The sequence below is a fragment of the Sinocyclocheilus anshuiensis genome, unplaced genomic scaffold (assembly GCF_001515605.1).
Source record: "Sinocyclocheilus anshuiensis isolate Anshui unplaced genomic scaffold, SAMN03320099.WGS_v1.1 scaffold1162, whole genome shotgun sequence".
In the NCBI taxonomy this organism is placed as follows: Eukaryota; Metazoa; Chordata; class Actinopteri; order Cypriniformes; family Cyprinidae; genus Sinocyclocheilus; species Sinocyclocheilus anshuiensis.
In genome coordinates this window covers 2,984,096-3,010,740 of record NW_015540875.1, presented here as the reverse complement: position 1 = coordinate 3,010,740, position 26,645 = coordinate 2,984,096, and the positions used below count along the sequence as shown (strand labels likewise).

At 38.3% G+C, this 26,645-nt stretch overlaps 4 protein-coding genes across 7 annotated transcripts in view; 2 read left to right on the top strand and 2 right to left on the bottom strand.

Annotated features, from left to right (window-relative positions):
* Positions 1-2,850: 2,850 nt before the first annotated feature.
* Positions 2,851-3,853, bottom strand: LOC107688287 (type-4 ice-structuring protein LS-12-like). Its single transcript, XM_016485910.1, has 3 exons — positions 3,808-3,853; positions 3,437-3,563; positions 2,851-3,070 (listed from the first exon to the last, which is right to left on the bottom strand). The coding sequence occupies exons 1-3, from the start codon at positions 3,851-3,853 to the stop codon at positions 2,851-2,853; spliced, it is 393 nt and encodes a 130-aa protein (XP_016341396.1).
* Positions 3,854-7,040: 3,187 nt separating this feature from the next.
* Positions 7,041-7,970, bottom strand: LOC107688286 (type-4 ice-structuring protein LS-12-like). Its single transcript, XM_016485908.1, has 4 exons — positions 7,948-7,970; positions 7,767-7,836; positions 7,417-7,543; positions 7,041-7,291 (listed from the first exon to the last, which is right to left on the bottom strand). Exons 2-4 carry the CDS (start codon positions 7,810-7,812, stop codon positions 7,072-7,074), a joined length of 393 nt encoding a protein of 130 aa, XP_016341394.1. The 5' UTR covers positions 7,813-7,836; positions 7,948-7,970; the 3' UTR covers positions 7,041-7,071.
* Positions 7,971-10,055: 2,085 nt separating this feature from the next.
* On the top strand, positions 10,056-12,832 carry rbm8a (RNA binding motif protein 8A). The gene is made up of 6 exons (XM_016485866.1): positions 10,056-10,176; positions 10,642-10,701; positions 10,781-10,858; positions 10,978-11,114; positions 12,136-12,272; positions 12,434-12,832. The coding sequence occupies exons 1-6, from the start codon at positions 10,110-10,112 to the stop codon at positions 12,477-12,479; spliced, it is 525 nt and encodes a 174-aa protein (XP_016341352.1). The 5' UTR covers positions 10,056-10,109; the 3' UTR covers positions 12,480-12,832.
* Positions 12,833-13,746: 914 nt separating this feature from the next.
* Positions 13,747-26,645, top strand: part of otud7b (OTU deubiquitinase 7B) — a 33,445-nt gene continuing 20,546 nt past the window's right edge. For all 4 annotated transcript variants that reach the window (XM_016485865.1, XM_016485863.1, XM_016485864.1 and 1 more), the window contains exon 1: positions 13,747-13,941. The gene's annotated coding sequence lies outside the window, so the exon portion shown is untranslated. The remainder of the gene's footprint in view (positions 13,942-26,645) is intronic.

Genomic DNA, 26,645 nt, shown 5'->3' with positions numbered 1-26,645 from the left:
TACCACCTGTGTTATTATTATTATTATTAGATTAGAGCAGATTTAATAGTCTTGCTGATCAGGAAATATTAAACATTTAAAATGTCACCGCAGTGTAAATAAAACCTATACGCAATAGGTGAAAATTTAATTTATTTATACGTATAACTTTATATTTATATGGCATTAAAAGCACCAAAGAGTTTTACTATAATCACACTGTTTAGTTCCGTACATCAAGTTTAATTTGCTTTGCACTGCTCCTTTTAGCCCAAAAACGGCCTTTGGTTTCTAAGGAGGCCATTGTATTTCCTCCATCGCCTAGCAACTATCACCGAGGCCAGCGCTTCATTGTTGCTGAGGCAAAGCTCTGTGTGCTGCACTGCCCGGCTTCAGATTCATCTGCACGCTTTGCATTACTCTATAGATTTGACTAAATGCATCTGATATTCAGGTATGTTAGAAACATACACATGCACTAAATGGCATAATTAATGATTAAAAACAGTTTGCCATATGATTGATCAAATGCATAGATGTGAAAGAAGGCGCCAGCCTATAGAACAGATGAACTTATATACAGTGGAAAGAGAGGGCGGGACTTTTACGCTGAAAAGATTTTCAAGTAAAATTTGCTTGACGTAATTTTTACACAATATCCTTGAATAGCACCTGTGTGCAGGGGGGGGTTGTCTGTCTGTCAGCTTTGAGTAAAAAACATAACCCATGTCTGCAAAACCTAGCCATTGGTATCCACCACTGACCAGAGACGCAGAGCTTTCCTTGCACCCGGGGCCCTTCAGGACCGGCCGTTTTTCAAGAGATAAGACTCCTCGGGAAGCGTTGGTCCTACGGTCTTTCCAAAGCAAACCTGTAGTTGTGTTCCCAATTTTCAGCTAAGGCACCTTGGAGTTTGTAGCAGTACTCCATTCATCTGGCCTCTGTTTTATTTTCAAGTGCTGCAGAGCCTCCAATTATCAGCGGGAGCCTTATTTTTCCTCTTTTTCTTTGCCTATTTTTCTTTCTTTTTCGTCAAAGGCAAGCCCTTTCGACTATAAACTGATCCCTTTGAGAGACGCACAATGGCTGTTCGTGGTGAGTACCAAGTGTTTTATTTTATTTTGAAGTTATTGTGACGGGAAGGACATACCTTCGTGTATGCTTTATTTGACATTAATTCTGCTGCCTTGAATCATCTGCTTTATTTTCATTTATCCATTTTTGATCCATCCTTATAGGTCACCAGCTATTAAGGACTTTGAATGCATATTTCAGAACATATGAACCAAGGAAAAGTAGATTAATGAGACAGAAAAGGACAATCGTTGACTTATTTGTGATTGTACATCATTCTGGTAAGTTCGTATCAATTTGGAAGAAGGAAAATACAATATTGTTATATCTTCTTAGACATTCAACACTGTTTTACTGGTAATGTTCTATAAAAAAGTGATTTCCTTTATTCGTTTTTTGTCAAATGATGCAATTTTGCAAGATATACACCCCCAAAAGGCTTAACACATGGCATTGAATTTCAAAGAGAGATACAAAAATGTGCTTTATGAAGGCTGACATGTGCATGAATAGCTTGCTGTAGTTTATTTATCTCGCTGTACAAGGAGAAGGTCATGCGGACTCACAGCGTTTCCCTCACGCCTGTGTGACCTTCACACCAGATATTACATGGTACTGGGGATGTAAGCTGATAAACCACCAAATTATTGCTTCATAATGAGTGAAAACTCTGACAGATGTATATAAATCATTGATTTGTGCTCAAATGGGACAGTGATTGCAGTCTGCAGGCCAGGTGTTGCATTGACAGAAAGAAGCGGCGAATAAAATCACGACTGGAGAGTTTGTATGTGAATTTCATTGCCATGTGGAAGACTAGTGATTTTGTTGTTTTTATTATCTTAGAAGACAACAAATCACAGTCTACCTCACGGCGCTGAGATGAATGCCTTCAATGCACACAGAAAATAAGCAGAGTTTATTTATTTACACTGCCCTCTGCTGCCAAATGACATGACTGACATGAACTGAGGATATTCATTTGGAAATAAATGTACCTAAATTTGCTTGTGTGGTTATTCAGATGTATGTGGGCTGTTGTGAATGTGTGTTTTATTTAGGATAGCTTAACTGACACTTGTAAGTGTTATTTAGGAATAATTTAGGAATTGTATAAAATATATTTGTTAAAATGCCCTTAATACTTTAATTAAAAACAAACCTGGTCATATTAATATATCACTGGTCCTTGAGATATGGCACTGAAATTTAAATGTCCCACAATTTTTAAAATAGCAACATTTCTACTTTTAATTAAATTAGAGATAATGACTAGAAAGTTCCAAACACAAATCTAGTATTTCATTTAATTGTTTCTTAATTTTTTTAAAATGTATGACATTGATACTGCCCCACCGTCAACCATCTGTCCTCAGAGCATACATATTAAATATGGATTCAAAAACATAAATCTATGGGAAAAATAATAATAATAATAATTTTTTTTTTTTTAAGGAACATTACTACTATAATATATTTTATAGGAATTTTTTATTAGGTTTCTCCACTGTTTCACTTTTGAACACATTTAAAGTATCAGGAAAATTAAAGACAGTCTTCCTTCTGAAGGTTTGATTTAAATCATTTTAGATTTGTCGACTCAAAAATGTCTTTAAATGTTTTTTTTTTTTTTATGGCTACTGCATTTAATACATGTGAGATGTGCAAAGAAAAAACACAGTTTGTGAGAAAAAAGGAGGAGATCTCACATTGACCTTTAAAAATCACTTTTATTATTATTTTAAATATATAAAAAGAGAACAAAATGGAAGAGAACTAAGAAGGATTCCTGTGGTTTTACTGGGGAGGCAGGATGGATTTGCTCTTGTCAGCCACAAACTTGAGGACGTCTTCAACATGAGTCTGGACCAAGCCGGCCAGGGGGGCGACCTGAGCCTGGACGGAGGCGGCCAGAGGCTTGATGTGGTCTTCAATGTTGCTGGAGAGGGGCTTCAGCTGCTCCTGGAGCTTCTCAACCATGGGCTGGAGCTGGGCTCTGCTCTGCTCAAAGTAAGCGCTACAACACAAACCAAGTTAATCAGCACTGCTCTTCTGCCTGAACAATTAGTTATATGAAGGACTGATATTCATACTAATCATTTCTTATTGCAGATCATAATTTGTTATTTGAATTAGAAGTAAAAATTCACAACGACGCCATAGAATAACCATTTTGTGTTCCCCAAAGAACCTTTCAGTGAACAGTTCTTAATAGAACCTTTTCCTAAGTCCCTTCATGGAACCCATTGATGTCAATAAAGAATCTTTATTTTTTAAGAGTGTAATGATCAATGAAGACCAGCTGAGTACCAGTTGTGATCTTCACTAACATTGTTTAAGTTGCAGATTCATTGCACAAAGATGATGAAGCTCATGGACTTACTTGGCCTTGTTGGCCAGCTCAGTGCCCTCGACATTCTTCAGCTTGTCCACGAGATCCTGGAAGTACTTGGCGATCTTCTCCAGCTCAGCAGGAGCATCTCTCTTGACCAGAGAAGCTGACTCAGAGACTGGAACATGAACAGAGATGCTTGATCAGTGCAGTCTTACATCTTAAATGGCATTACTCTAGCTAAATGAGGTGAAAGACTGTACGTTTCTACAGGGCACATTGTTATGTTAAGTACTTTACAGAGTGAAGATAAAATACCCACAACACACATTGTTCTAGTTTCTGTCTGTGTTACTGTATTACATACACAAAATACCAAATATCTTGAGCGCATCAAAAGTTAACATGGGTTAAAGTCTCACCAATGGCCAGAACAACAAGAAGGACGGCGAGGAGGGAGAATTTCATGGTTGCAGGTTGGGTGAGATTTGCCTGAACAGAAAGAGAATAATTAATGTACATTAAGAATCAACAGCAGAGTTTGACATGACCATTGCTATAATGTAGCTGTAATCTTACCTTGTATCCAGGGGTTCTTAGGCCTGATGTTGTGATGGTGAGTTCTCTAAGAATCCATGGGTTTTTATAGTCCCGGGATGCTGGGATTGCACCCGTTCAAAGGGTGACCTGTGCTGATGAAATCATCCATATACACTAAACCTTTAGGCTTTACCTGACACTGAAGTGATTTACTCAAAGTTCAATAGTAATCTGTGTAATCAGTCACATGACTTCATCAGTTTTAAAGACCACACTGCAGAAGATCCTGAACTGTCCTCAGTGTGTTCAGAAATAAACCTGCTTATTTTTGTACACAGAAATTAGTTTTTGTTTTCTGTTTAAGAACTGAAAATACTGTTTTGGAATCTGATTTAAATAAATGTATGCCCAAAACTGCTTGTAAGGTGATTTTAGTGACAGTGAGATGATGTGAATGTGTTGATATTTAGTTTTATTCATGAACTTCATCACAGCCTTTACCTAAACGTCATTATACCTCCAGGTTTTCTTTCGTTTATTGTATGAAACTGTCTCATAACCGTCTTTGAGTCTGATTTTGCATGCATCAAATATTTTAATGCAGTAAAATTAGGATGAAAACAGACTGCATGACACTGGTAGCATGTTCTATGAAATGCTGTTTTGTTTTAATTATGTTTCATTGCTTTTATTCTTTGTCATTTGGGATTAGAATATATGAAAGTAAGATTAGACAAGGTAACTTAAAATGACCAAAAAAAAATCCTAATTACATTTGTTTTCTATTAAATAAGTTGCATTTAGGCTAACTGTATAGCTTATTATAATTAGAATGGGTTCCTTGTTTTATATTGTAAATATAGCTAAATGCATTTTAATAAGTTTAAATGCAATGATTTTACTAAATAGTTTGACAATGCTCTAAAATTTGAACTGTAAAAACCTGTTTTTGAACTCAATTTAGAATCAGGAGGAACACCCAAATGTTGCAATGTGAGTATAGTGTTCTGGATGGTTGCTTAGGCTACTTGTGACGTGACATGTGACATGTGGCCAAGTATGGTGACCCATACTAGGAATTAGTGCTCTGCATTTAACCCATCCAAAGTGCACACACACAGCAGTGAACACACACACACCGTGAACACACACCCGGAGCAGTGGGCAGCCATTTTATGCTGCGGCGCCCGGGGAGCAGTTGGGGGTTCGGTGCCTTGCTCAAGGGCACCTCAGTCGTGGTATTGAAGGTGGAAGAGAGCGCTGTACATTCACTCCCCCCACCTACAATCCCTGCCGGACCTGAGACTCGAACCTGCATCCTTTGGGTTACGAGTCCGACTCTCTAACTATTAGGCCACGACTTCCCATAAAGTTTATATGATTGTTATATGATCATATGATTTGAGGTAGCCTATCATCTATATCTGTAGCACAAACGGTGCCTGAGCTAAAATAGCCCTTTTCACAAGTCGCACTGTTTTATTAGTGAATGTGTTCGATGTAACAAGCGTAGCCTAGGCTACTTCCAAATTTGTGGGCGAACACTAGCTCTGCGCATGCGATTTATTGTTACATTTACATTTAGTCATTTCGCAGATGCTTTTATCCAAAGCGACTTACAAATGAGGACAATGGAAGCAATCAAAATCAACAAAAGAACAATGATATACAAGTGCTATAACAAGTCTCAGTTAGCTTAACGCAGTACACGTAGCAAGGTTTTTTTTTTATAATATAATAAATAAAAAGAAAATAGATAGAATAGAAAAAGAATAAAGCAAGCTATTGTTCGAGGTCTTTTTGCTTTTGTTAATTGTATAATAAATGAAAAGAAAACAGATAGAATACAAAAAGATTCGAAAGCAAGTGTTTGTTTTTCTTTTTCTTTTTTTAAAGAAAACAAGCAGCAAATGAATAGAGTGCAAGTCTAAAAGTGACAAGTGTTTTTTGTTTTTGTTTTGTTTTTCGGAGAATAGAATTAGAATAGAGAGTGCTAGAGTTAGAGGGTCAAATAAAGATGGAAGAGATGTGTTTTTAGCCGATTCTTGAAGATGGCTAAGGACTCAGCTGCTCGGATTGAGTTGGGCAGGTCATTCCACCAGGAGGGAACATTTAATTTAAAAGTCCATAAAAGTGATTTTGTGCTTCTTTGGGATGGCACAATAAAGCGACGTTCACTTGCAGAACGCAAGCTTCTAGAGGGCACATGAGTCTGAAATAATGAATTTAGGTAAATTGTGTTGTCTGCTCGCTCGTGTCAACACCTCAAAAGGGCAGGCAATAATTATGATTGATACAAAATCATACGTAATGGAAAAATATCAGCTGAGAAGTAAACTGTTTTTGGTGTTAAAGTAGGCTATTGAAGCCAGTTGATATGATTCTTATATATCTCTTACCATAGCTACTTAAAAATAACCTGGGCCTAATTGCATAAACATAGCCAGTATATATTTGACCAACTAGTTATGCAAAGGGTAGCCTACCTAATCAGTTACACCTTTCAGATTCAGATTAGACCAATTTTGTCCCTTATGAAAATTAACCATGGTTTTGTTATAGTAAAAGTGTAGTAACCGTGTGTGTGTGTGTTTTATTATTGTATTGATATCATTTGTATAACCGCAGTTTTACTACTAATACCATGGTTAATCTATGGTTAGTGTAGCAAAACCATGGTTAATTTGTGATTAACTATAGTAACTATAGAAAATGATGACCAGTTTTGAAGAAAAAAAATTATGTCTAACTTTTTAAGACTAGTCGAAGCAGTTTATGCAACCAGTCCCTGAGTTATCTTATTTGTTAACGAAATAATAAAACTTAACAAAGTATTAAACATGCTACCCTCAAATCATCACCCACTCTATATTTAAAAATTACAGCCTTACAAAAAATCCCTATTTTGTTTTACATTATTTCTCACAATAAGTGTTGGGAATTGGGTCGTTTTCTAAAAAAAAATAAATACATTTTAAATAAAAATTAAAAGGTGTTCAAATGTCATATTGTTCACAGACAATGTAAGACAAGTGAATAACCAGCCAGTACAGAGTGGTCAGTTTTTAATCCTTTTTATTATTTCAAACATACCAGCATACATACAAAGAGACTGTGTCATAATGGAAAAGAACTAAGGAATGGTTTTACTGGGGAGGCAGGATGGCTTTAGTCTGGTCAGCCACAAACTTGAGGACGTCTTCAACATGGGTCTGGACCAAGCCGGCCAGGGGGGCGACCTGAGCCTGGACGGAGGCGGCCAGAGGCTTGATGTGGTCTTCAATGTTGCTGGAGAGGGGCTTCAGCTGCTCCTGGAGCTTCTCAACCATGGGCTGGAGCTGGGCTCTGCTCTGCTCAAAGTAAACGCTACAACACAAACCAAAGAGAATTCATTAATAAAATCAATTCAAATGTATCATTGTGTTGATCATTTAAGTTCACAGTTGAGAAGAAGTTTCCACCACCACAGTGGATGACGATAATGGACTTACTTGGCCTTGTTGGCCAGCTCAGTGCCCTCGATGTTCTTCAGGTTGTCCACAAGATCCTGGAAGTACTTGGCGATCTTATCCAGCTCAGCAGGAGCGTCTCTCTTGACCAGAGAAGCTGACTCAGAGCCTGGAACATGAACAGAGATGCTTGATCAATGCAGTCTTGCATCTTTTCTCTCAGCCACTCAAGCTAAATCAGGTGAAAGACTCTGTTATGTTAAGTACTAATAAAATACCCAGCGCACACATTGTTATAGTTTGTTTATGTAACCCCTAAACTAACTCAGTTACCATACTACAAAACAAAATATCTTGAGAGCATCACAAGTTAACATGGTGTAAAGTCTCACCAATGGCCAGAGTAACGACAAGGACGGCGATGACTGAGAATTTCATGGTTGCAGGTTGAGCAAGATTTTCCTGAACAGAAAGAGCAAATAATTAATTTCAGTTTCTGGTCATATAAATGTACATTAAGAATCAACAGCAGAGTTTGACATGACCATGCATATAATGTAGCTGTAATCTTACCTTGCTTCCAGGGGTTCTTAGAGCTGATGGTGTGTTCTCCAAAGCGCCATGGGTTTATATAGTCCTGGGACAAGTTCAAAGGGTGACCTGTGCTGATGAAATCATCCACACACAACGAACCTTTAGGCTCTACCTGACACTGAAGTGATTGAATCAAAGTTCAGCAGTAATCTCTTTTACTCTTTGTGCTCAAATGATGCATTTTGTGATGTTTCAAATCACCTCATGTGATTACTTTTATGCGAGGATATATTGAGGGAATATTAAATATATTAAAAGAATTATACCTAATTCATCAATGAAGCACATTTCAATATCTTTGTCTTTATGGTGCTTAAACTCTCAGAACACTGGAAAGGTAAATCTAGGTTATACTGTGTATGACCCATACAACCTTACTAACAGTCTCAACAAGTCTTACTTGAGTGAATAGTTCTTTATTTATTTTACTAGATGTTCCTACTTTTAATAGTCCATGGAAACCTAATCCTAATAATCCTTAATAAATCTATGATGTAGAGTTTCATAAATTTCATAGACATCATTGGTTTTCAAATTGGGGTCTGGGGACCATCAGAGGTCGTAAAGAGTGCAGAGGGCCCGTGGAAAAGTCAGTGAAGTTAGTGTGGGGAAAAAAGTAAAAAAGTGATAAAAAATAAAATTAAGGTAAATAAATCAATTTGATTCACTAAATAAATTAGGTTAAATACATAAAACATTCGATTTAATTCATATACATACATAAATCTAAGAGTACAATAGTGAATAGAAAAAAAAGTTATGTAATGTAATAAAAACTAAATATTTTCCAAATATATTTAAAAAAAATTAGGGTTGGGGTCCCTCAAACTGCCATGATCATTTTATGAGTTCCTTGGCCTCTAAAAGATTGGCATAGTAGGCTAAGTCGACTTTGAATGAAGAAAAGTAATGACAAACAATTAGGAGACATCAGATCACATGCTTTGACTTACACGTCCACACTGTCCATCTCAGCTGTTATTCTATCACAAACTGATTGGGTTTATCTAAGACTGTGGAGTGGGGAGAATATCTACAGTCAGGTATTCCTGGTTATCTTGTCTCCATTTGCCTAATAAAGGGATTATTAGAGTACAACGTTAGAAACAAACACTGAACTTTACGCTCAGATCATGTTGGGCCTTGTTTAAAGTAGATTTAGATTATCGTGAATTACGAACTTTATCATCAGTGTTGTATAAAATATGTTAAATCAGAATTAGCTTTATTTGCCAAATAATTTTTTGTGGTTTTTAGGAACTCTTGGTACATACATAGGCCTACCTTTGTGGTACATACATACATTCAGACATATACACACACACACACACACACACACACACATATATATATATATATGACAGTAGAACAGAAAGAACAATTATATAAGTGACGTGACATGTGGCCAAGTATGGTGACCCATACTCGGAATTAGTGCTCTGCATTTATCCCATCCAAAGTGCACACACACAGCAGTGAACACACACACACACACCGTGAACACACACCTGGAGCAGTGGGCAGCCATTTATGTTGCGGCGCCCGGGGAGCAGTTGGGGGTTCGGTGCCTTGCTCAAGGGCACCTCAGTCGTGGTATTGAAGGTGGGAGAGAGCGCTGTACATTCACTCCCCCCACCTACAATCGGTACGAGACTCGAACCCACAACCTTTGGGTTACGAGTCCGACTCGCTAACCATTAGGCCACGACTTCCCCTCAGTATAAGTACAATATATAATGTATTAAGGAGGATGATAAAGAGTTTCATTAATTCAATCTTTTTAGAATTGTGTCTAAATTGAAGTGACAGTAGCCTATCAGAGACTCGCTAAATAAAAAAGACACCAAGGCATCTTTTTTTTAGCTGTAGTAATTAATAAATAAAAGTTTCGTTTATAGTTTATTTGTGTTTTGTATGTTTATTTAATAAAATGTTTAATTCCTGCCCTATTTGTTCTTGTTTGTTATCTATATTGGGTTGTGTAATTGTTTCAGCGACGCTACTGTCTCCTCCAAAACAACAGATGGCGTAGTACTCGAACTGCATGTGACGCACACAAGTCGAACAAGACGCAGCGTCGCATTGAGTGTTCTGCGCATGCTCGCAGCCACGTTCACTCACTCTGCTCACAATCAGGCGTCATGGCGGATGTACTGGATCTTCATGAAGCGGGAGGTGAAGACTTTCCTATGGACGAGGATGGCGACGGTACAGTGGCTATTTATATTCAAACGGTGCACAGACAGTTTATTTATTTCATATAGCCAGAATTCACCTGTTTATTGGTGTTGAATGTATGAAATACTCGTGTTTATATCCGGCGGGCCTATTCCGATTAGCGCGCCTGCTAATAGTTAGCTAATTCAAACGAATCGCGCGCTGTTGTGATAATGCTTTATTTTGTTGCCGTGCTTTGGTTTTAGCTTTAACACGTGTTACTTTTTTCATGTTTATCATGGCCAAAAATAATTAAATAAATAAATATTGTGTACTCGGTAAGCACGCAGGCTCATTGCATTTGTGTTTTAGTGCTTCATTTTTAAAGACAGTATTCCATTGCGGTGTTGTGTTTTAGTTTATTTTTATGTTCTCATAAAGTTGTCTTTAAAAACGTTAGTTCAGTACTTTCGAATGCATGGTAAGAGTGATTATTTTCCTTTGTTGTCTTTACAGAGAGCATTCACAAGTTAAAAGAGAAAGCCAAGAAGAGGAAGGGTCGTGGGTTTGGATCAGGTAAGTGACCTCATCTCCAATCTTGTGTTTTTGCGTCTTAATAAATCGTGCTAATGTTGTTCGCTGCTTTATTTAACAGAGGAGGGAGCGAGATCTAGAGTCAGAGAGGACTATGACACAGTAGAACAGGATGGAGATGAGCCTGGGCCACAGAGATGTGAGTGTAATTCTCAGAACTACATAGCATCTGAACTCTCTCACTTGACCTCTGTGACCTCATGATGATAGAACTCAAGTGGCTGCGATTTTTTTTTTACATTTTTGGTGTCATTACAGCTGTTGAAGGATGGATTCTGTTTGTGACTGGTGTGCATGAAGAGGCGACGGAAGAGGATGTCCACGATAAGTTTGCGGAGTATGGAGAGATTAAAAACGTGCATTTAAATTTGGACAGAAGAACTGGTTACCTTAAGGTTGGTTGGCAGTTTTCCCCCCTCTTGTTCAGTGAAATGTCTGTAAATGAAAATTTGATATGTTGCACGTTTGCATCATTTAATTGTTTGTTTTTTTTGAAGGACCACTTGTCTATGACAACAAAAATACAGTAGTCAACATTTGAAGTGGATCAAAAACTTTCGTCAAAGTTGTCCTTAAACCAAAAACCAAAATGAGTTCTTGTCTTAGGACAACATATAATCACTCTTATGTGATCTTATGAATATTTTATACCGGAATGTGCTTGAGTTTTTCCACCAGATGGCAGTGTTTTAAACAACACAATCTCAAAAAGACCATGAGTTTAGTTGGTGATTCATATAATATTGATGCTTTCTTGTTTTTAAGCATTCCCGTAATTAACTTAGACAATGTTTATAATGTTATTTTCCATAACGAGAGATTTCCTTTAGGTTAAGGTATGGTTGTAGCAGCTTTGCATTTGACTAGGGTTGCACATCTTTAATATTTTGACTATTTAAGCACTTTCAATAAACTTGAGCAGTGGGGAGGGAGAGAAAGCAACTTTAGTTTGTGCTATTTTATTATGTGCACATGTCATATGAAGTTCTTTGGTCAATGTGTCTAATATGGAGTATTATGTTAAAAATAGTTAAACTAAGAAAAACTCAACCCCTGTGTCCTTGTCCATTCAGTTGTGCTCTGTTTAGCTGTTTTAGCTCATGTGAGTGTGAATTTGAACACTCAGACCTTGTGTTTTGTGCGCATCTAATCTCGGTCAACAAATGCCAATTTCTGCCATTGAGAACCCCACTTTGGTCAATCATCAAATGTGTCCATGTTTTTGCCATCAGGTTTGTTTTCTCGGGTCAAGCTGACACATGTTAATGCATAAAATGTTTAGTTTGGCCTGTTTCAAGACAAAGAATGTGAAAGACAGTTCTGGAACCAGGCAACCCAATGGAAAAACATCTCTTTTGTGGGCGTCGTGTTGTTTGAAACATTATCTTGGCAAATAATGAGACTTGTTTTTCATAGGGCTATGCACTGGTGGAGTACGAGACCTACAAAGAAGCCCAGGCAGCAATGGAAGGGCTGAATGGCCAGGACCTTATGGGGCAACCAATCAGCGTTGACTGGTGCTTTGTAAGAGGACCCCCTAAGAGCAAGAGGAGGTGAGTCAGTTCCTGATCCTGTTAAACTGCATTTATATACTCGGACCGTTTCACTCGCTCACACAAACTTCATTTGTAGTGGATATCTGTCTTCTATTGAATTTGTTAATGATGCAGGCAGTAATACAGCATGACTAATGGACCGTTGTGCTTTCCTCTAGGGGTGGAAGAAGACGCAGCAGGAGCCCTGACAGGCGGCGACGTTGATTTTTCAAGTTTTTGACTCCAGTGTCTGTTTCCCAGCCAGAGTGGCATTGTTTTTCAAGATAGTTCGGAGTCAGATTGGAGTGGCGTGTGTCTCTTTAAATTGAGGATTTTAGTGTTTTTGAGTGGGGGGGGTTGTCTTAATTGTTAGTTATTCACAACTTTCTGTAGGTCTTTTGTTAAAGAATGACAGAGGCTGCTGAAGCATACATGTGTTGAAGCTGTCGGTATTTCCACCACGGTTTTATTTACTTAAAGCAGTACACTTTAAAATGTATGTAGACATGTAATTCACTCTTTGAAGCCTGTTATGAGTAGCGATTTGTATATTTCCAATAAATTAATTTGGTTTGAAATCTTTGTTGGTTCCATGCTTTGCATTTGAGCCCGTTCTGTTTTTTACAATTACAGTTTTACCAAGAATTTACAAGTTTACCCAAATGAATGCAGTACCAAAATAGTATAAATAAAAATAGCATCACCCAGAGGTCAAATGCCATGTGTAGTATTCATGAGTTTCTTTGAGATTAATTTTTTAACCCTCCTGTCATGTGCAAATTTTTGCAATGACTTTAATCCATTGACTAATATTGACCACAAATAGTTTAATAATTTGATGTTATTCCATCTAACTCTTATGTTTTTGTATTTACTGACATTGTTCTTTTTTTTTACCAGTATTTTAAATTAAAAAATAGGACATGAAATGACTTGATGTTTAGATATTTGCATATTTAATTGCTCACTTTAATTATACAAATATTTGATATGCTTTTCTCTTATTTTTTCTGGAATGTACACCACAGAGGAATGTCATATCTCTATTAGGAAATGTTTTTAGGACAGCTTTCCACTGAAATGATAGGCGTTAATTTATCACAAAGAAAAAATAACTTCTGAGGTCATGCTGACAGAACGTGGAATTGGCCAGACAAGATGCTGATGGCGTTTTTCCAGCATCAGCAATTTGCATCATGACTAAGACGGTCCCCTTGAAATAAAATTGTTCCTTACTGCTTTGTCACTGTCACTCAAGTCCGATTTTCTTTCATAGGCTCTTCGAACCGATGCCCATCATGTACAATGTGGTTAACCAACCAGCGTGGAATACTGAGCTCCCACTCTCTCTTCACATTTGCCCTTTTCTGCCCATAGGCGGAGCTTAAAATGAAACTCCTACCGCCATTGGCTCACGCATGTGCCTGTCAAACTCAACTCTCTCTCTGATTGGCCAAACGGCCAGTTGAGTTTCCTTAGATGGGCGGATTTGTAGCGCCTTGGTTGACGTTGTTGTGGGAGTAAGAATGTACTTAGTCGTCAAGTCTTTTTAAGACAAGAAGCAAGACGTATTTTTGACATTTACACAAAGCTGAATAGGACATTACCCCCGGAGGAAGCGATTTTATGCGAACGAAAGGCACAGAGTGGGAGGAAATGAGAGAGAAATTCCGCGAGGCCGCTCGAGGTAAGCGCGCAACTGCATTAGCTTTAGCTGCGCGAGCCTGAAAACCCCTCACGAGCGTTTTGTAACGGAACCGGGTCGATTTTCATCAGCGGCTGAGTGTCGGTGATAAAAGCAAAGTGTCCGTTATTTGCGCCATATCCACAGTTTGACGCCAGATTAGATGTTTTCTGTGGGAAAACTGTGTGAAAGTTTAGCGTTAATAAAGGAAAGTTGGCCGTTAGATCATGTTTTAGGCTGGACACTCTGAGGGGGACGGTGAGCGAATGGTGGACCCTTCTTTAACTGCTGAAACTATATTAACTAACCGTCACAGATTATAACAGTTCATTACAAGTCTTATTAAATGCTCTCAATTGTATATAACAAGACTTGATCCTCAGTTTGTGGGCTAACGCAATATTTGTGCCCCAGCAACTTTGAGAGACACTCTGTCCGCTAGCCGAGCGGCTAACTGACTGGTCAAGCAGCGACAGTCTGGAAGAAGGACAAATTGTGTGGCTTTGAAGCGTTAGATTAGTAAGAAGTGAAAATGTGTTCTAGATTATTGAACACTTTTGAAGCTACCATCTGGCAGCCTATGGTTGTGGACACTCCTTTCAGCCCACTGACCCTTCGTGCTTCACATGTATTTGGTTGTCATATACAGTTATGTGTGTGTTATATACTACATATGCTGACCTGTGCATCATATTTGTTTGCCATTTGCTGTATCTATGTAGCTTGTCATGTTGTGTGCAGTGTGTCTCATACTGTTTCCTTGTGCATATTATATTCATTGTGTTATATGATGACCTGATCTATATCCTCAGTTATCTTCATATGCCAATTCAACTAAAGATCATAATCTTGCAAATAACAAATGTATTTAAATTAGAAGAAGATTGCTATATATATATATGTATGTATGTATGTATGTATGTATGTGTGTGTGTTTAAGGTGCACTCAGTAATTTTTACAAATATTAAATATTAATATTCAAGATTTATAATGTTGGTACACATACAATATATATGTATATTTTTTTTGGCTGAAAAGCGCAGTGTTAGGTTAAAGGTGCACTCAGTAATTTTTGATAATTAAAGAGTTTTACTCATGTAGAAGTAAATAGCAACCACTTCAGTCATCTAAAAAATCATATTTTATTCAACGTGGAACTGGTTGCCTGCTTATGGGCACTTCCATATCGACATGTGTCACGCTATTGATAAAATCTCTCAATTAGCAGTCTAACACCGATTGACAATAAAGAGCAGGACATCAGTTGCCAAAATCAATAAAATAATAAGAGTTTGCTAAACGCAAACAAAGTCATACTGATTGCATCTTTAACTGTATATTACAGCAACCACCCAAGGACAGGTGAAATGTTTTTGTTTTGTGATTGCGCCTATCTCGGTTGAACTGCAGTGTTTTTCAGTGACCCAAATCTGTATGTGAAATTGTAAGGAATATATGTTAATAATCTTTTTTTTTTTTCACAACTGTTCTCCTTCTTTTCTTCTTCTGGTGGAATTTGACAGAGTTCTCAGAGTGTGGGGCACTCATTATCGAACCCCGCTTAAAATGAAAGCTGTGGGCACTTGCTGCCATGGTTTGAATCCCTACAATGTGTGGGTACGGTTACACTCAGCCCTGAATTATTCAGCTCTGTATTTACAAGCTCTTTTGTCAGCTTGTTGTTTAGTGAAGGCAGCCACCCCTAACATGCAAACAAAGTCTTGGGGTTTTAGACCATTTGGGCTTGTTTTTCTCTTGTGTGGGCCTTGAAAATAATAGTAGCTAAGGCTTCGTAGTTTAAACACAGATTAACACATCAGCCTCATTATGATTTTGTATTTGTTTTTATTCTTGCATAGTTGACAAATGAACATGGACATTCACTTTTTTTTCAACATGTTCTATGACAAATTATTTTTTTAAAGTAGAAATATTTCATTCAGTTTCTAGATTAATATGAAGTCATGAAAGCTGCATGAACCATAATTATAATGCAATTCGAGAAATGCTGTTTGACGTAGTTTTATATGCAGTTTAGCATGTCACACCCCAGGACAGTTCACTAAGTGGTTATTTTACATTGGTTTATGTTTAAAGCAGAATGTTTTAACACTTACTGTTCTGTAGCTCTGCTAACTCAAAGTTGTCTGTTAGTCATGGTGAAGTTTATAGGCTTTTATTTTAATTCAGAGTGTTCAGACTAATGCCATAATTGTGTGTTGCTCTTGGGTTTACATCATAAAGAGTTACAGAATAAATGGGCTGTTTTAGAGATGTTCTGCTGCTCTTTTCATTGTATAGTTTACGCAGAACCACAAAGACCTTGTGTAATACCCAGAAAAGTGTGTTGTTTTATGGTTTGCAGTAAACAGGTTGAAAGTTACATGATCTTAGAGCTTTTTTCCTCTGAGTCATACAATATTTCCAGCACACCTGAAACTGAAGAACAAGAGTGGACTGTGCTTTGGAGGTCTCTGCTCCCTCATTTCTTTGTCTACATGACGTTATTAATGTTTTTTGGCAACTTAACTTAATTGGTAAAACAGTTTAGAGAGTGTTAATGATGAAAACATGCTTAAAAGTTCTGCTGATAAGCATGTTTAAGTGGTCAGCATAGTTAATCAGTAGAGTCAGGAATTCAATAATCTTTTATTTTTTATTTTTTTTAAGTTGGTCCAGTTTGCAGCAGTGTGCATGATTGCATGATCATCACTATTTAATAGTAATAGTGATACCTGTAAGGTAACCATACGTCCTCTTTTTCCTGGACATGTCCTGTCTGGGACTTTTAAGTTGCCTAAAATGTTCACGTTTTGGCTTTGTTTTCCTTTTCCTTCCTACATGCTGATGGTAATGAATGAAAAGGAGTTTGACAAATAGCGTGCAGGCATTGTGCGTAACTGACCAATCGTGGCATGTGAGAGTATTTGATGTGTTTCAGACACCTGAAAACCAATGCTTATATTTAGAGCTTCACATCAGTCTGTTTATGTGTAATTCCTTGTTTTGTTTATTTATTTTTGAGAGCTAATTGTGAGCTGGTTGTCAGGTAAGAACCTGCAGGTGCTACTTGTTAATTATGAAAATCTAAGAGGTGTCCCCTCACCAGTGGGCCTGTGAACAGCTGGTGAATGAGAGCAGGTGGGGCAGAGACTTCATATCACTTACAGTGTTAGCACTGAGCCAGAATGCTCCCATAACAATCATCTGCCCTGATAAACACGGGCACCATATTCAATTGATATGAGACCCTCAGCTTTAGACTTCTTGCTTCTTTATATATAGATGAACTATATGTTTTCATTTGATATGAGCCAACATGCACCATCAGCAATGTGCCCTTGAACGAAGCACTAGATCGAGCAGTTTGCTCCAGGTGAATTGAACCTGGATAAAAGTGACTGACTGCTCACATTATGTCTAGTCAAAGAGCATTGTCTCTAACTTGTCTAATTGCTAGATGTTAAGCTGTAGCTTTAAAATGTAAGTTGTTTCTTCTACAACACGGAGCTTCCTAGGAACTAACTGTTCTCTTGGTTTCTCCAAAAGGCCATGTGACGACAGCCAGTGCCCACGGTTTGATTCATTACTCTGGAGAGTCCCGCTAGCAGCATACCTCGCTGCCCCAGACCTATGCGTCAACTTCACAGCGTTCCTTAACAAACCGCTACTCTTCAGAGCACCACAGATTATACTGTGCAACAAAAGCAGAACCGCTAGTCCTAAACAGTGGCCAGTGAGTCAAATAAACAATATCAGCCATGTAACCGTCAGTTTACCCAAGCAGCCAGCACTGTGACTGGTGTGAAAGTGTGCTGATCACATGGCTCATTCCTCATGCCCTGAACATCAGTCTCGATCCAGAGCAGCCGTAATCCTATCCCAGAAAAGCTCTAGAGTAGTCTTTCGCCTTGGATGACATCACAGGGATTGACTTAAAGATGCCTGGCTGTCGAGTTTGCAGCACGTGGGGATTCACATGAGCAGTAGCTGCCTTAGGCTGTGGATAATTCATGTTGAGCTGCCTATAGTTTGTTGTGTGGTCCAAATGTCCTCCTTGATAATACATTTGTTTGCTATGGAAGAAATATTACTTTTCTATTTACCCTGGTGAAAAGTCACTCCTTGAATTGGTTTGTTTGAAGTGTCTTATTTGAACAACAAAGCAGTTAAGGTTGACTTGCTTAAACGTTTTGTACAGATAAGTTTCATTGAGTTTACTTAAAGGTAGGCCTGGGCGATAAAACGGTATCGGTATTTATCGACGTTTTCTGCTCTGCCTGCTACAGTATTTTCTCCTCTTTGCATCAGTCTTCAGCGTCTCTGGACTCTGTTAACGGCCGTTTACCGACTTCGTAATATTTCCACACAAATGACATTTTGGAAAATGATTGCAATGCAGTTTGTGCAAATCTGGCACAGAGATCGGCTGAAATTACAACCGTTGCATACTGTGCCGTATTTAGCGAACGTTTTGTAGAGAAATGAAAACCGGTCGCACCACAACAATTATTTGCACTCACACAAATGCTCCAAAATATATTTTGAGGTCGCACAGATTAAATTTCGGGAGCATATGCGACCAAAATGGTCGCAATTTCGAGCCTTGCCTTTAAGGTCATGGTAGACTGCTTTTGCTTGATAAAAGAAAGCAGCAACGTTAGATAAAATCTCTTTAAATACATGTGCCTTTTAAAAATGTGTAAATCAAAACACAAACCACACCCTGCCACATTAATGTGGATTGCATAACAGCATCAGTGTAAATGCAACAACTCATTAATCATTCAAGCAACAATAGTATCCTTTGTAGGAGCCGCAGCTAGTTTCCCATGGCACAGTGAGCATTGCACATTTTTCAAATGACAGAAGCTGCCCGACATGATCGTGCGCTTCTGACTATTCTTGCTCAGACGGCTGGTTTTCTAAGGCATGTTTGTTAAATTCAAATACATAAATGTTACACAGTCAGATGTGGATGAAAGAGGGGAAACCCAAACCATGTACACAGTACAGTATGACTTGTCGTCCAAACATTGTTTAATTTGGGTTGGCAAACTCCCCTGCACTGTGAAAACTTTGGAGGATTGTTTGCCAGGGTCAATGAAAACATAACTGTCGTTATCTTGTATTTTTATCTCTTATTTTTTGCAGCACAGCAGTAGTCGTAGCCATGAAGCAGAATTGCCATTGTGCTACCAAGATGGCTGGCTCAGTTGTTTGTTTTTTTTCTGCATTTTGTTCACTGATTTTTAGTTAAAATCTGTGGCAGAATGGGTTTTAATGCAATAAATGGAGTACTGCACTCTTATTGGTAGCTGAAGGAATCTGTTGAGGCAGATGTTGTGTGGGCTTGCTTAAAGGCGTATCTTTTAGTATTTGTATTGTAAGATATAAGTAGACTTTAGCAAACGCTGACTATTTTCCATACAAACTCTTTAAGCTGTTTAAAAGGCACTCTGTAGATGTTCTAGCTCAGCATATGTTACTAACATACAGTACACACTGTTTCCAGTGCCTGTCCTGAACTCAGTAACCCTTCAGAGATAAAAACAAGTTGACTGTGACATAATTCTCTTATATTAATTATTTACTGTATTCCTTGGTAGACTGTAGCTGAAATGGAGTATGACATCATTTACTGTGAGCTCGACTCACTGTAAAAAAAAAAACTTCAGTCATATCAATAAAGTGCATTGTGTTCCATGGTATTCATAGCGTGGGGGTTTGCCAGATTTCTTGCCCTCCTGTTTCCTTTCTCACTGCTGTCTGTTTTGCAGACTTTACTTTGTACTTTGTGTTGCTTTTTTTGGACTGTGATTATATATGGCTATTTTTAGTAGTCAAGAACAGGCTTTTCTAAACTTGGCGCTTTGCTGATAAGTGCTTGAACTAGAGATGCACCGATTGCAATTTTCTTGGCCGATTCCGATTTCCGATTTTTTTGTTATTGTGATCTGCCGATACTGATTTTTGCCGATTCCGATTTTCTTTCTAAGAACTATAGTTGACCGCATATACAAACAAAAATCTACTTTTCTTCAACGCAAATTTTTATTTTAAAAAAACAAGTAAGATTTATATCCGTCTCGAATGCGTTTCGGAGGGCATTTACACCTGGTCTTTTCACGATCGGATAGCTATCCGATCAGAAAAAAACGCATGAAGTGACCAGGTGTAAACAGGCCCATGTTACACAACATGCATTCTCTTTCTCAAATATTTAACGTTCCAAAACGTTAAATGTGGGCATTTTGACATAATTTTGTATGTATTTGAACGTTTTGGCGCAGTTAGCCACTAATTTTGGTATTTGTGGCTCACAAGCTGTTTGAGACTGTGCGCGGCTTGTGCGCTCCACTAATATTGATCAGTTCTGGTGCACACGCTTTTGGTGTAAGCGCGAAACCTGCAGGAATGACTAAAATAATGTGCAATACAAGCATTTAACCGGAGCGAATGAGACGTGTGTGTGAGAGAAGGGGTCGTCGGAGAGATGAGAGTGAGAATGCGCGGCTGACGTTATTGCCTGTGCCGCTGGTAACAAAACGGATGTGAAAGAAGTGAGACTGATCGGCCGATCACCGATCCGGGCCGATCATGAGGAAAATCAGCTGATTCCGATCCCTGGCCGATCGATCGTTGCATCTCTAGCTTGAACGTGCATTGGAAGCTCTAGTCCCACAGAGTGCTCCAAAGATGTTTGTTACATTTACATTTGCAAGACTTCTCTCTCATCAGACTTTTGACCCATTTCCCAATATTAGAATTGACATTAAAATAGTTTAGTCATCAACGTTTTGCCACACCTGCCAATGACAGGTGATTGATTAGATGGTTTCCTTTTTCCTGGCCAATAAGCCTTTTATTTATTTTTTATATTTATATTTGTTTAATTATATTTACTAATCTACTTTATTTATTTATTTAGTCTGTCAGGGAATAATATGAACTTAAAGTGAGGATGGACAAGGCAAGATAAGGTAAAGCTTGACCTCTCTGCACTGTAAAACTTCTTGATAGTACAAAAACAAATTACTGTTAAGACCAGAGAAGGGAGGCGACAGAACATAGCAGCACAAGGCCTATGTATTCTCTTCAAAAATGATTTATTTTGTCCCTCTTTATGACCAGGAAATGGCAAACTCAATTGAACATATTGGTTAAGAGTCACAGGGGACTGCATTTGGACTGTTTAGCACATTTGCTTAACTGCAAATGGACAAATTAACAGTGACTCCATGCTGTGGCTAAACAATTGGTTTGCTTTGCACTAATTACTTTTTAATGAGGGCCGGACAGGATGCTAAAGAGCATATATCTGTGGTGCAGTCCTTGAATCTCCCGAGAGTGTACACATCCCCACCCAACCCCCTGAGACGGCCTTTGATTTCAGGCCTCAGTGTCTCATTTTTGCACGGCCTGTTTTGGTGCAGTAGTGAGAGAGGGTGCATACTGGGTTTTGAGAGCAAACCGGCTCTATCTCTTCTTCGCCACATCACAGAGCCCTAGCAGTGATGTTACATAATAATACTACGCATCCCATGCCTAAATGGATTAAGCCAGAACCAAGTTTGCTTGGCTCATCAGATCTTACAAGACTTCATTAGACTTTGTTTGATTCATGCATTGACAATAATTCATTTTGCTCATGAAATTATACTTAATGCACTGCTGTAATTTGTATGCACAAGAATGTGCATTTTATTAGCAAGAAAACATTTTATTTGGGCCATGGCTGTCTAATTTTTTTGAATGTATTATTTTTGTTTCTTCCAATTTTGCTAATAGGTCAGAATCTTTAAACTTCAAATATGTTCCCATTGGCTGTGATTTTGTTGCTTCTCTCAGCATTCAGTGAGAACAGAAAAATTACTTGACACTCAAATGGTCGTGTCGCACCTGGTCAGGACATGGTGTGAGAGTGACAAGCATGAGTCAAGTTGTGATTGACAAGCAGCCTCTCCTGCTTTCAATCTCAGCAGTGTTGGTTGCTTGATACCAGTTGGGCTCATTAATGCAGCTCTAAAACCACGGGGATCATTCATCCCATTACCCTTCATCAGTGACTTCTGATACATCTGTCGAGGAGGTCTGCTCCAAACCTCAGAAATCATTTCAGCTCAGAGTTTCTTCTCCCAGTATTGCATTTGTATTCAGATCATGATTGTCTGGCCTTCTTAGTTTAGGTTTTGTGTTTTGTCTGACATTACTAATTTGGATTATGAGCAGTAGATGGCTGGTTAGTGTTTTATTAGGGCTGGGTAAAAAATATCGATATCTCGATATTAATCGATTGTCATTTTTACGAAATTCTGTCCATTGTATTGCAGTATTCAAACAATAAATGCCGTTTTGGTGCTGTTTAATGTGGAGTGACAGATCGCTGTAGCGCCTCAGTTCAGCAGACGCGTGCGTAGCGCACGTGAACTAGTAATCTTCTCCACATTAATACCAGCTTCAGCACAAAATGAACGACTAAACATCCGAAGGTAAGTTAAAAGAAAAGAGTACAACTTTACAATCCGTATTCTGTCATGTAATCGCACAATCAGTGTTTCAGCCGCGCAAAGATGTCAATATAACATCTTGTAAACAATGTCACGTAACGTCACATTTACCTCAGAAAAACATATTCGGTGACCATAAACTCATTAGTCAGATAGAAAAATAAACTGTAGAGAGGGGCATTTTGCTAAATATATGCACCATGTAACATATTCATTATAAAATGTATAATTTCTACAATGTTTAATTTATGTTTGAATAAATCCATCAAGTTTTTATGACGTTTATATTTCAAAAAAACAAATTGAAGTACAAATATTATTATGTAATTGTAACTTTATTATTTTAAAAACGTCATTAAGTGTAATTTTAACAAATCAGTCAACTTTAACCTTCAATATTATAGTAATGTAGCACCAACTGACTCTCATGTATATTTTACAGCATTAGTTGAGAGATTTTTTTTCCTTGAAAATTTGGCATGTACTGTACTAGGGCTGTCAAAAAAAATGCGAATTTCGAATATTCGTAGAATAAAATGAAAAAATCTACATTTGAATGTAAAAACGTTGCATTTGAATTTAAGGTCTGCGTCAACCATCATGCAGCCTTATCAGTGGTGCACGAGATGACGGTGTATGTGTCATTGATTGCATTTGAATGCTTTTGTTAGCCTATCCAGTTGAACCGACTAGATGCGGCGCTGCTACGTTGTTCATTCATATATTGTGGAAAAGAGAGCATCAGTGTGGAGAAGATGTTGTTTACATCAAAATTGAAACCAAGCCGTTCACACAGAATGCATATTTATCACATTTTCTAGAGGGACATCTATCAGCGTTGCACTCGCGTCTCGCAGAGAGCGGCATATTTAGAAAGCCATGTAAAATTAATGCAAGTTCAACTTTTAAAAAACGTGTAAAGACGTTATGGCGGTTTTTCGATGTAGATTCGTAGTAGTGAGTGGAAGTAGGCGGGTGCTGAGCCTGTGGCTGTTCTATATGCAAGCATAAATGTCTTGAACTTGATGCGAGCCTCAACCGGCAGCCAGTGCAGGGAGATAAAGAGAGGTGTAACTTGGGCTCATTGAAGACCAGTCGTGCCGCTGCGTGCCGAGATCCGTGCAGCTACCGTGGGATCATCTGGTTGAAATGAACGATAGAGCTGTGTCATCAGCATAGCAATGGTAGGAGAAGCCATGTGCCTGTATGATGGGACCCAGTGATGTAGTGTATATGGAGAAGATACGCTTGACTTGACGCGCTGCCAAGATGGCGATGGCCAGCTCCCCGCCTACTTTAGGCTTCAAAAACACTCTTCGGAAACCTACGGGTGACGTCACGGACACTACGTCCATGCTTTTATACAGTCTATGGTGTGAACACACCATAACAGCCTGTTTACCACACAGACGGCCGCTCACCTCCCTTTTCGAGGGGGTCCCCGTTAAAAATCGCGTTCCGAGGATAAAATACGCGTGTTTTGGCGGGGTTCCCCTGGTAAAATTCGCATTCCAGGGGCTAAATATCACGTTAATGGGGTCGTTTTTCAACCCGCGGCAACAGTGTTAAAACAGCCCAATTCCGCGGGAAAACCGTGGACTTGGCAACGCTGGAAGAGGATAGCTTTGGGATAGCGCATCAAGAACCGGGTTGACCGGGTACTCGGTACCACCGGTACTTAAAAAAACCTGGTACCGTAACGTTTTCATTTTTTTAGTACCAACTTGGTACCGAAATACCGGGTCTTTTGACAACACTAGTACCTGATATATATCCAAAATAATCGATATTGAATCGAATCGAATCGAATTGGTAATCGAATCGAATTGCAAGCTTGTGAATGAGAATCAAATCGAATCGTGAAATTTGTGTCAAAACCCAGCCCTATATTTTATCTTGCTCATTTATGCTGGTGTTTGTCACTATTGAGTTAGGTCATTAGCTCTACATGAGCAGACACCACCTGAAGAGAAACGGCGTCTATAACATATTCAAACAAACCTCTTTAGTTGCTGACTCTTGTGTCATTAACTCTTGTGTCATTAACTAAAATAGTTACATTTTGTAATACACAGAGGAAAATTTGGTGTAGGATTTACTATGAAATCATTTTAACTCAGAAATTGCTAGTTTCACAAATAATTACAAAGAAACATCAAGTAATACATTGAATTAAACATTGCATTTTAAAGTAGAAAGACTGAGATAGTATTTTCTTGTAAAACAAACTCCCAAATTCTTTGTTTTATTTACTTTAAAAATCTTTTTTGCATTGTTTAATGTGTTGACACTTGTATATTCAGAGCAAATTTACTGTAACGTTTTAACAGAGTATTAGTTTCCTTCTTCTTTCTTTCCTCCTTTGTTAAATTTACAGATTTTTGTGAATTGAGTAAATATGGTGAAAAATAAGTGTTCATTCAGTTTATTTGCATTATATCTGTCATTGCACCTGCAGCTATTATTCTAATTTCTAACTCACTCATGTATTTTTGTTAGCCTGCTTTTGGGGATAAAAGAAGTAAAATGTACTATGAGCAGTTTTTGAATCAGATGTCAGCTACCATGGAGAAGCAGATTGTTGCCATAAAGTAAGAACTTTGTCAACTCAAACTCAGTTTAAGATGTGAGCACTGCTCCGGTGTCATATTTATATTACCATGCTTGTCATAAGATATATTGAGGAGATCTGACAAGCAGATCAGGAGAGGCATGTTAAGTCTTGTTACATGCATCAGGGCTCAACTGTGGGGATTTTTTTTCCGCTGTCCTGGTCAGTATTTCAGGCTATTATCAGTTCCATGACAGCCATAAAACAATGACGCTATTGCTTTACATGTGTGTATATATATATATCCAAATGCATAAACACATGTACATGATCATTAAACATAGTTGACAACACAGCACTAACCTGAGTGACAGTTTTGTTGAGCCTTGATGCCCTTTTATAGGAGTGCAAAGGTTACAAGCGTTTGTGTTATTTCCATAAACTGATGCAAATCTTTGTTATTAGTTTAACCTGTACACTGCAATATAACAAAGAGTGAAAAATTGAAGGGGGTCTGAATACTTTCCGTACCCACTGTATATCCAAATGCATAAACACATGTACATGATCATTAAACATAGTTGACAACACAGCACTAACCTGAGTGACAGTTTTGTTGAGCCTTGATGCCCTTTTATAGGAGTGCAAAGGTTACAAGCGTTTGTGTTATTTCCATAAACTGATGCAAATCTTTGTTATTAGTTTAACCTGTACACAATCGCAGTCATCAGTCATAGTTAGAGGGCTAGAGTTCAGTGCACAGAGCAAACACAACCGTGTTGACCTCTACTTGTGTGTCTCTGTTTCAATGATCCTGCTAGTGTTGTCACGGTACCAAAATTTCAGTATTCGGTACTAGTGTTGTCAAAAGACCCGGTACTTCGGTACCAAGTCGGTACTAAAAAAATGAAAATGTTACGGTACCAGGTTTTTTTAAGTACCGGTGGTACCGAGTACCCGGCTCAGATGCGCTCTCATCATAAAAGCACTGAGACATGGCGACCTCAAAATGAGGAAACGCATCAAACTAACAAAACACTTTAAAGACAGACACCCGGATCAAATGAAAGAGTTAAAGCAGGTAAGTTTCATTTAAATTTTTCAGTGTTTCTCATACATTGATTTATTTGTGGCGCCCGCCACAATATCAAAACTGACTGCCACAAATAGATTTTCCAAAAGGCTTTGACTTCGTTGAATAAACATGAGCACTGCACGTGTCAAAGTCGAAACCCAGTGCGGGTGTTTTTATATCACTGTATTTCTGAAGGAAACTGACTGTCTTCAGAAAATTATGGATGTCATTCTCATTTCATCTTGCCTGCTATGCCTGATAAAGCAGCGCCGTTTGTGAGCTCAGCACTTATTTGATTACAGCCGTTACTGGGGAAACCTCTATCTCTCCCACTCCAACAGCGCCTCCTGCTGGCAGAGAATGAATTTGCATATATATGCCGCCACAAATAGAGTGCAAGTGTGTGGGAAACACTGCTTCTATTATGAATATTATTCAATATTTTAATTTGAATGTCGGATTGAAATGAACGCTGTTATTAGAATAGTTAATCGTTAGCATAAGCGTGGCTAACGCTAATATAATGAGCATAAGAATGAAGTTTCTTTAATGCTCCTATAACTTTTATTA

Excerpts from the sequence above, each read along its gene's own strand:
- LOC107688287 (XM_016485910.1), bottom strand. The coding sequence starts at position 3,853 with ATGAAATTCTCCCTCCTCGCCGTCCTTCTTGTTGTTCTGGCCATTG. Across the intron at positions 3,564-3,807 it reads TCTTGTTGTTCTGGCCATTG|TCTCTGAGTCAGCTTCTCTG; the intron begins GTGAGACTTTAA and ends TTCATGTTCCAG. Across the intron at positions 3,071-3,436 it reads GAGCTGGCCAACAAGGCCAA|CGCTTACTTTGAGCAGAGCA; the intron begins GTAAGTCCATGA and ends TTTGTGTTGTAG.
- LOC107688286 (XM_016485908.1), bottom strand. The coding sequence starts at position 7,812 with ATGAAATTCTCAGTCATCGCCGTCCTTGTCGTTACTCTGGCCATTG. Across the intron at positions 7,544-7,766 it reads TGTCGTTACTCTGGCCATTG|GCTCTGAGTCAGCTTCTCTG; the intron begins GTGAGACTTTAC and ends TTCATGTTCCAG. Across the intron at positions 7,292-7,416 it reads GAGCTGGCCAACAAGGCCAA|CGTTTACTTTGAGCAGAGCA; the intron begins GTAAGTCCATTA and ends TTTGTGTTGTAG.
- rbm8a (XM_016485866.1), top strand. The coding sequence starts at position 10,110 with ATGGCGGATGTACTGGATCTTCATGAAGCGGGAGGTGAAGACTTTCCT. Across the intron at positions 10,702-10,780 it reads GGGTCGTGGGTTTGGATCAG|AGGAGGGAGCGAGATCTAGA; the intron begins GTAAGTGACCTC and ends TTTATTTAACAG. Across the intron at positions 11,115-12,135 it reads GAAGAACTGGTTACCTTAAG|GGCTATGCACTGGTGGAGTA; the intron begins GTTGGTTGGCAG and ends TGTTTTTCATAG.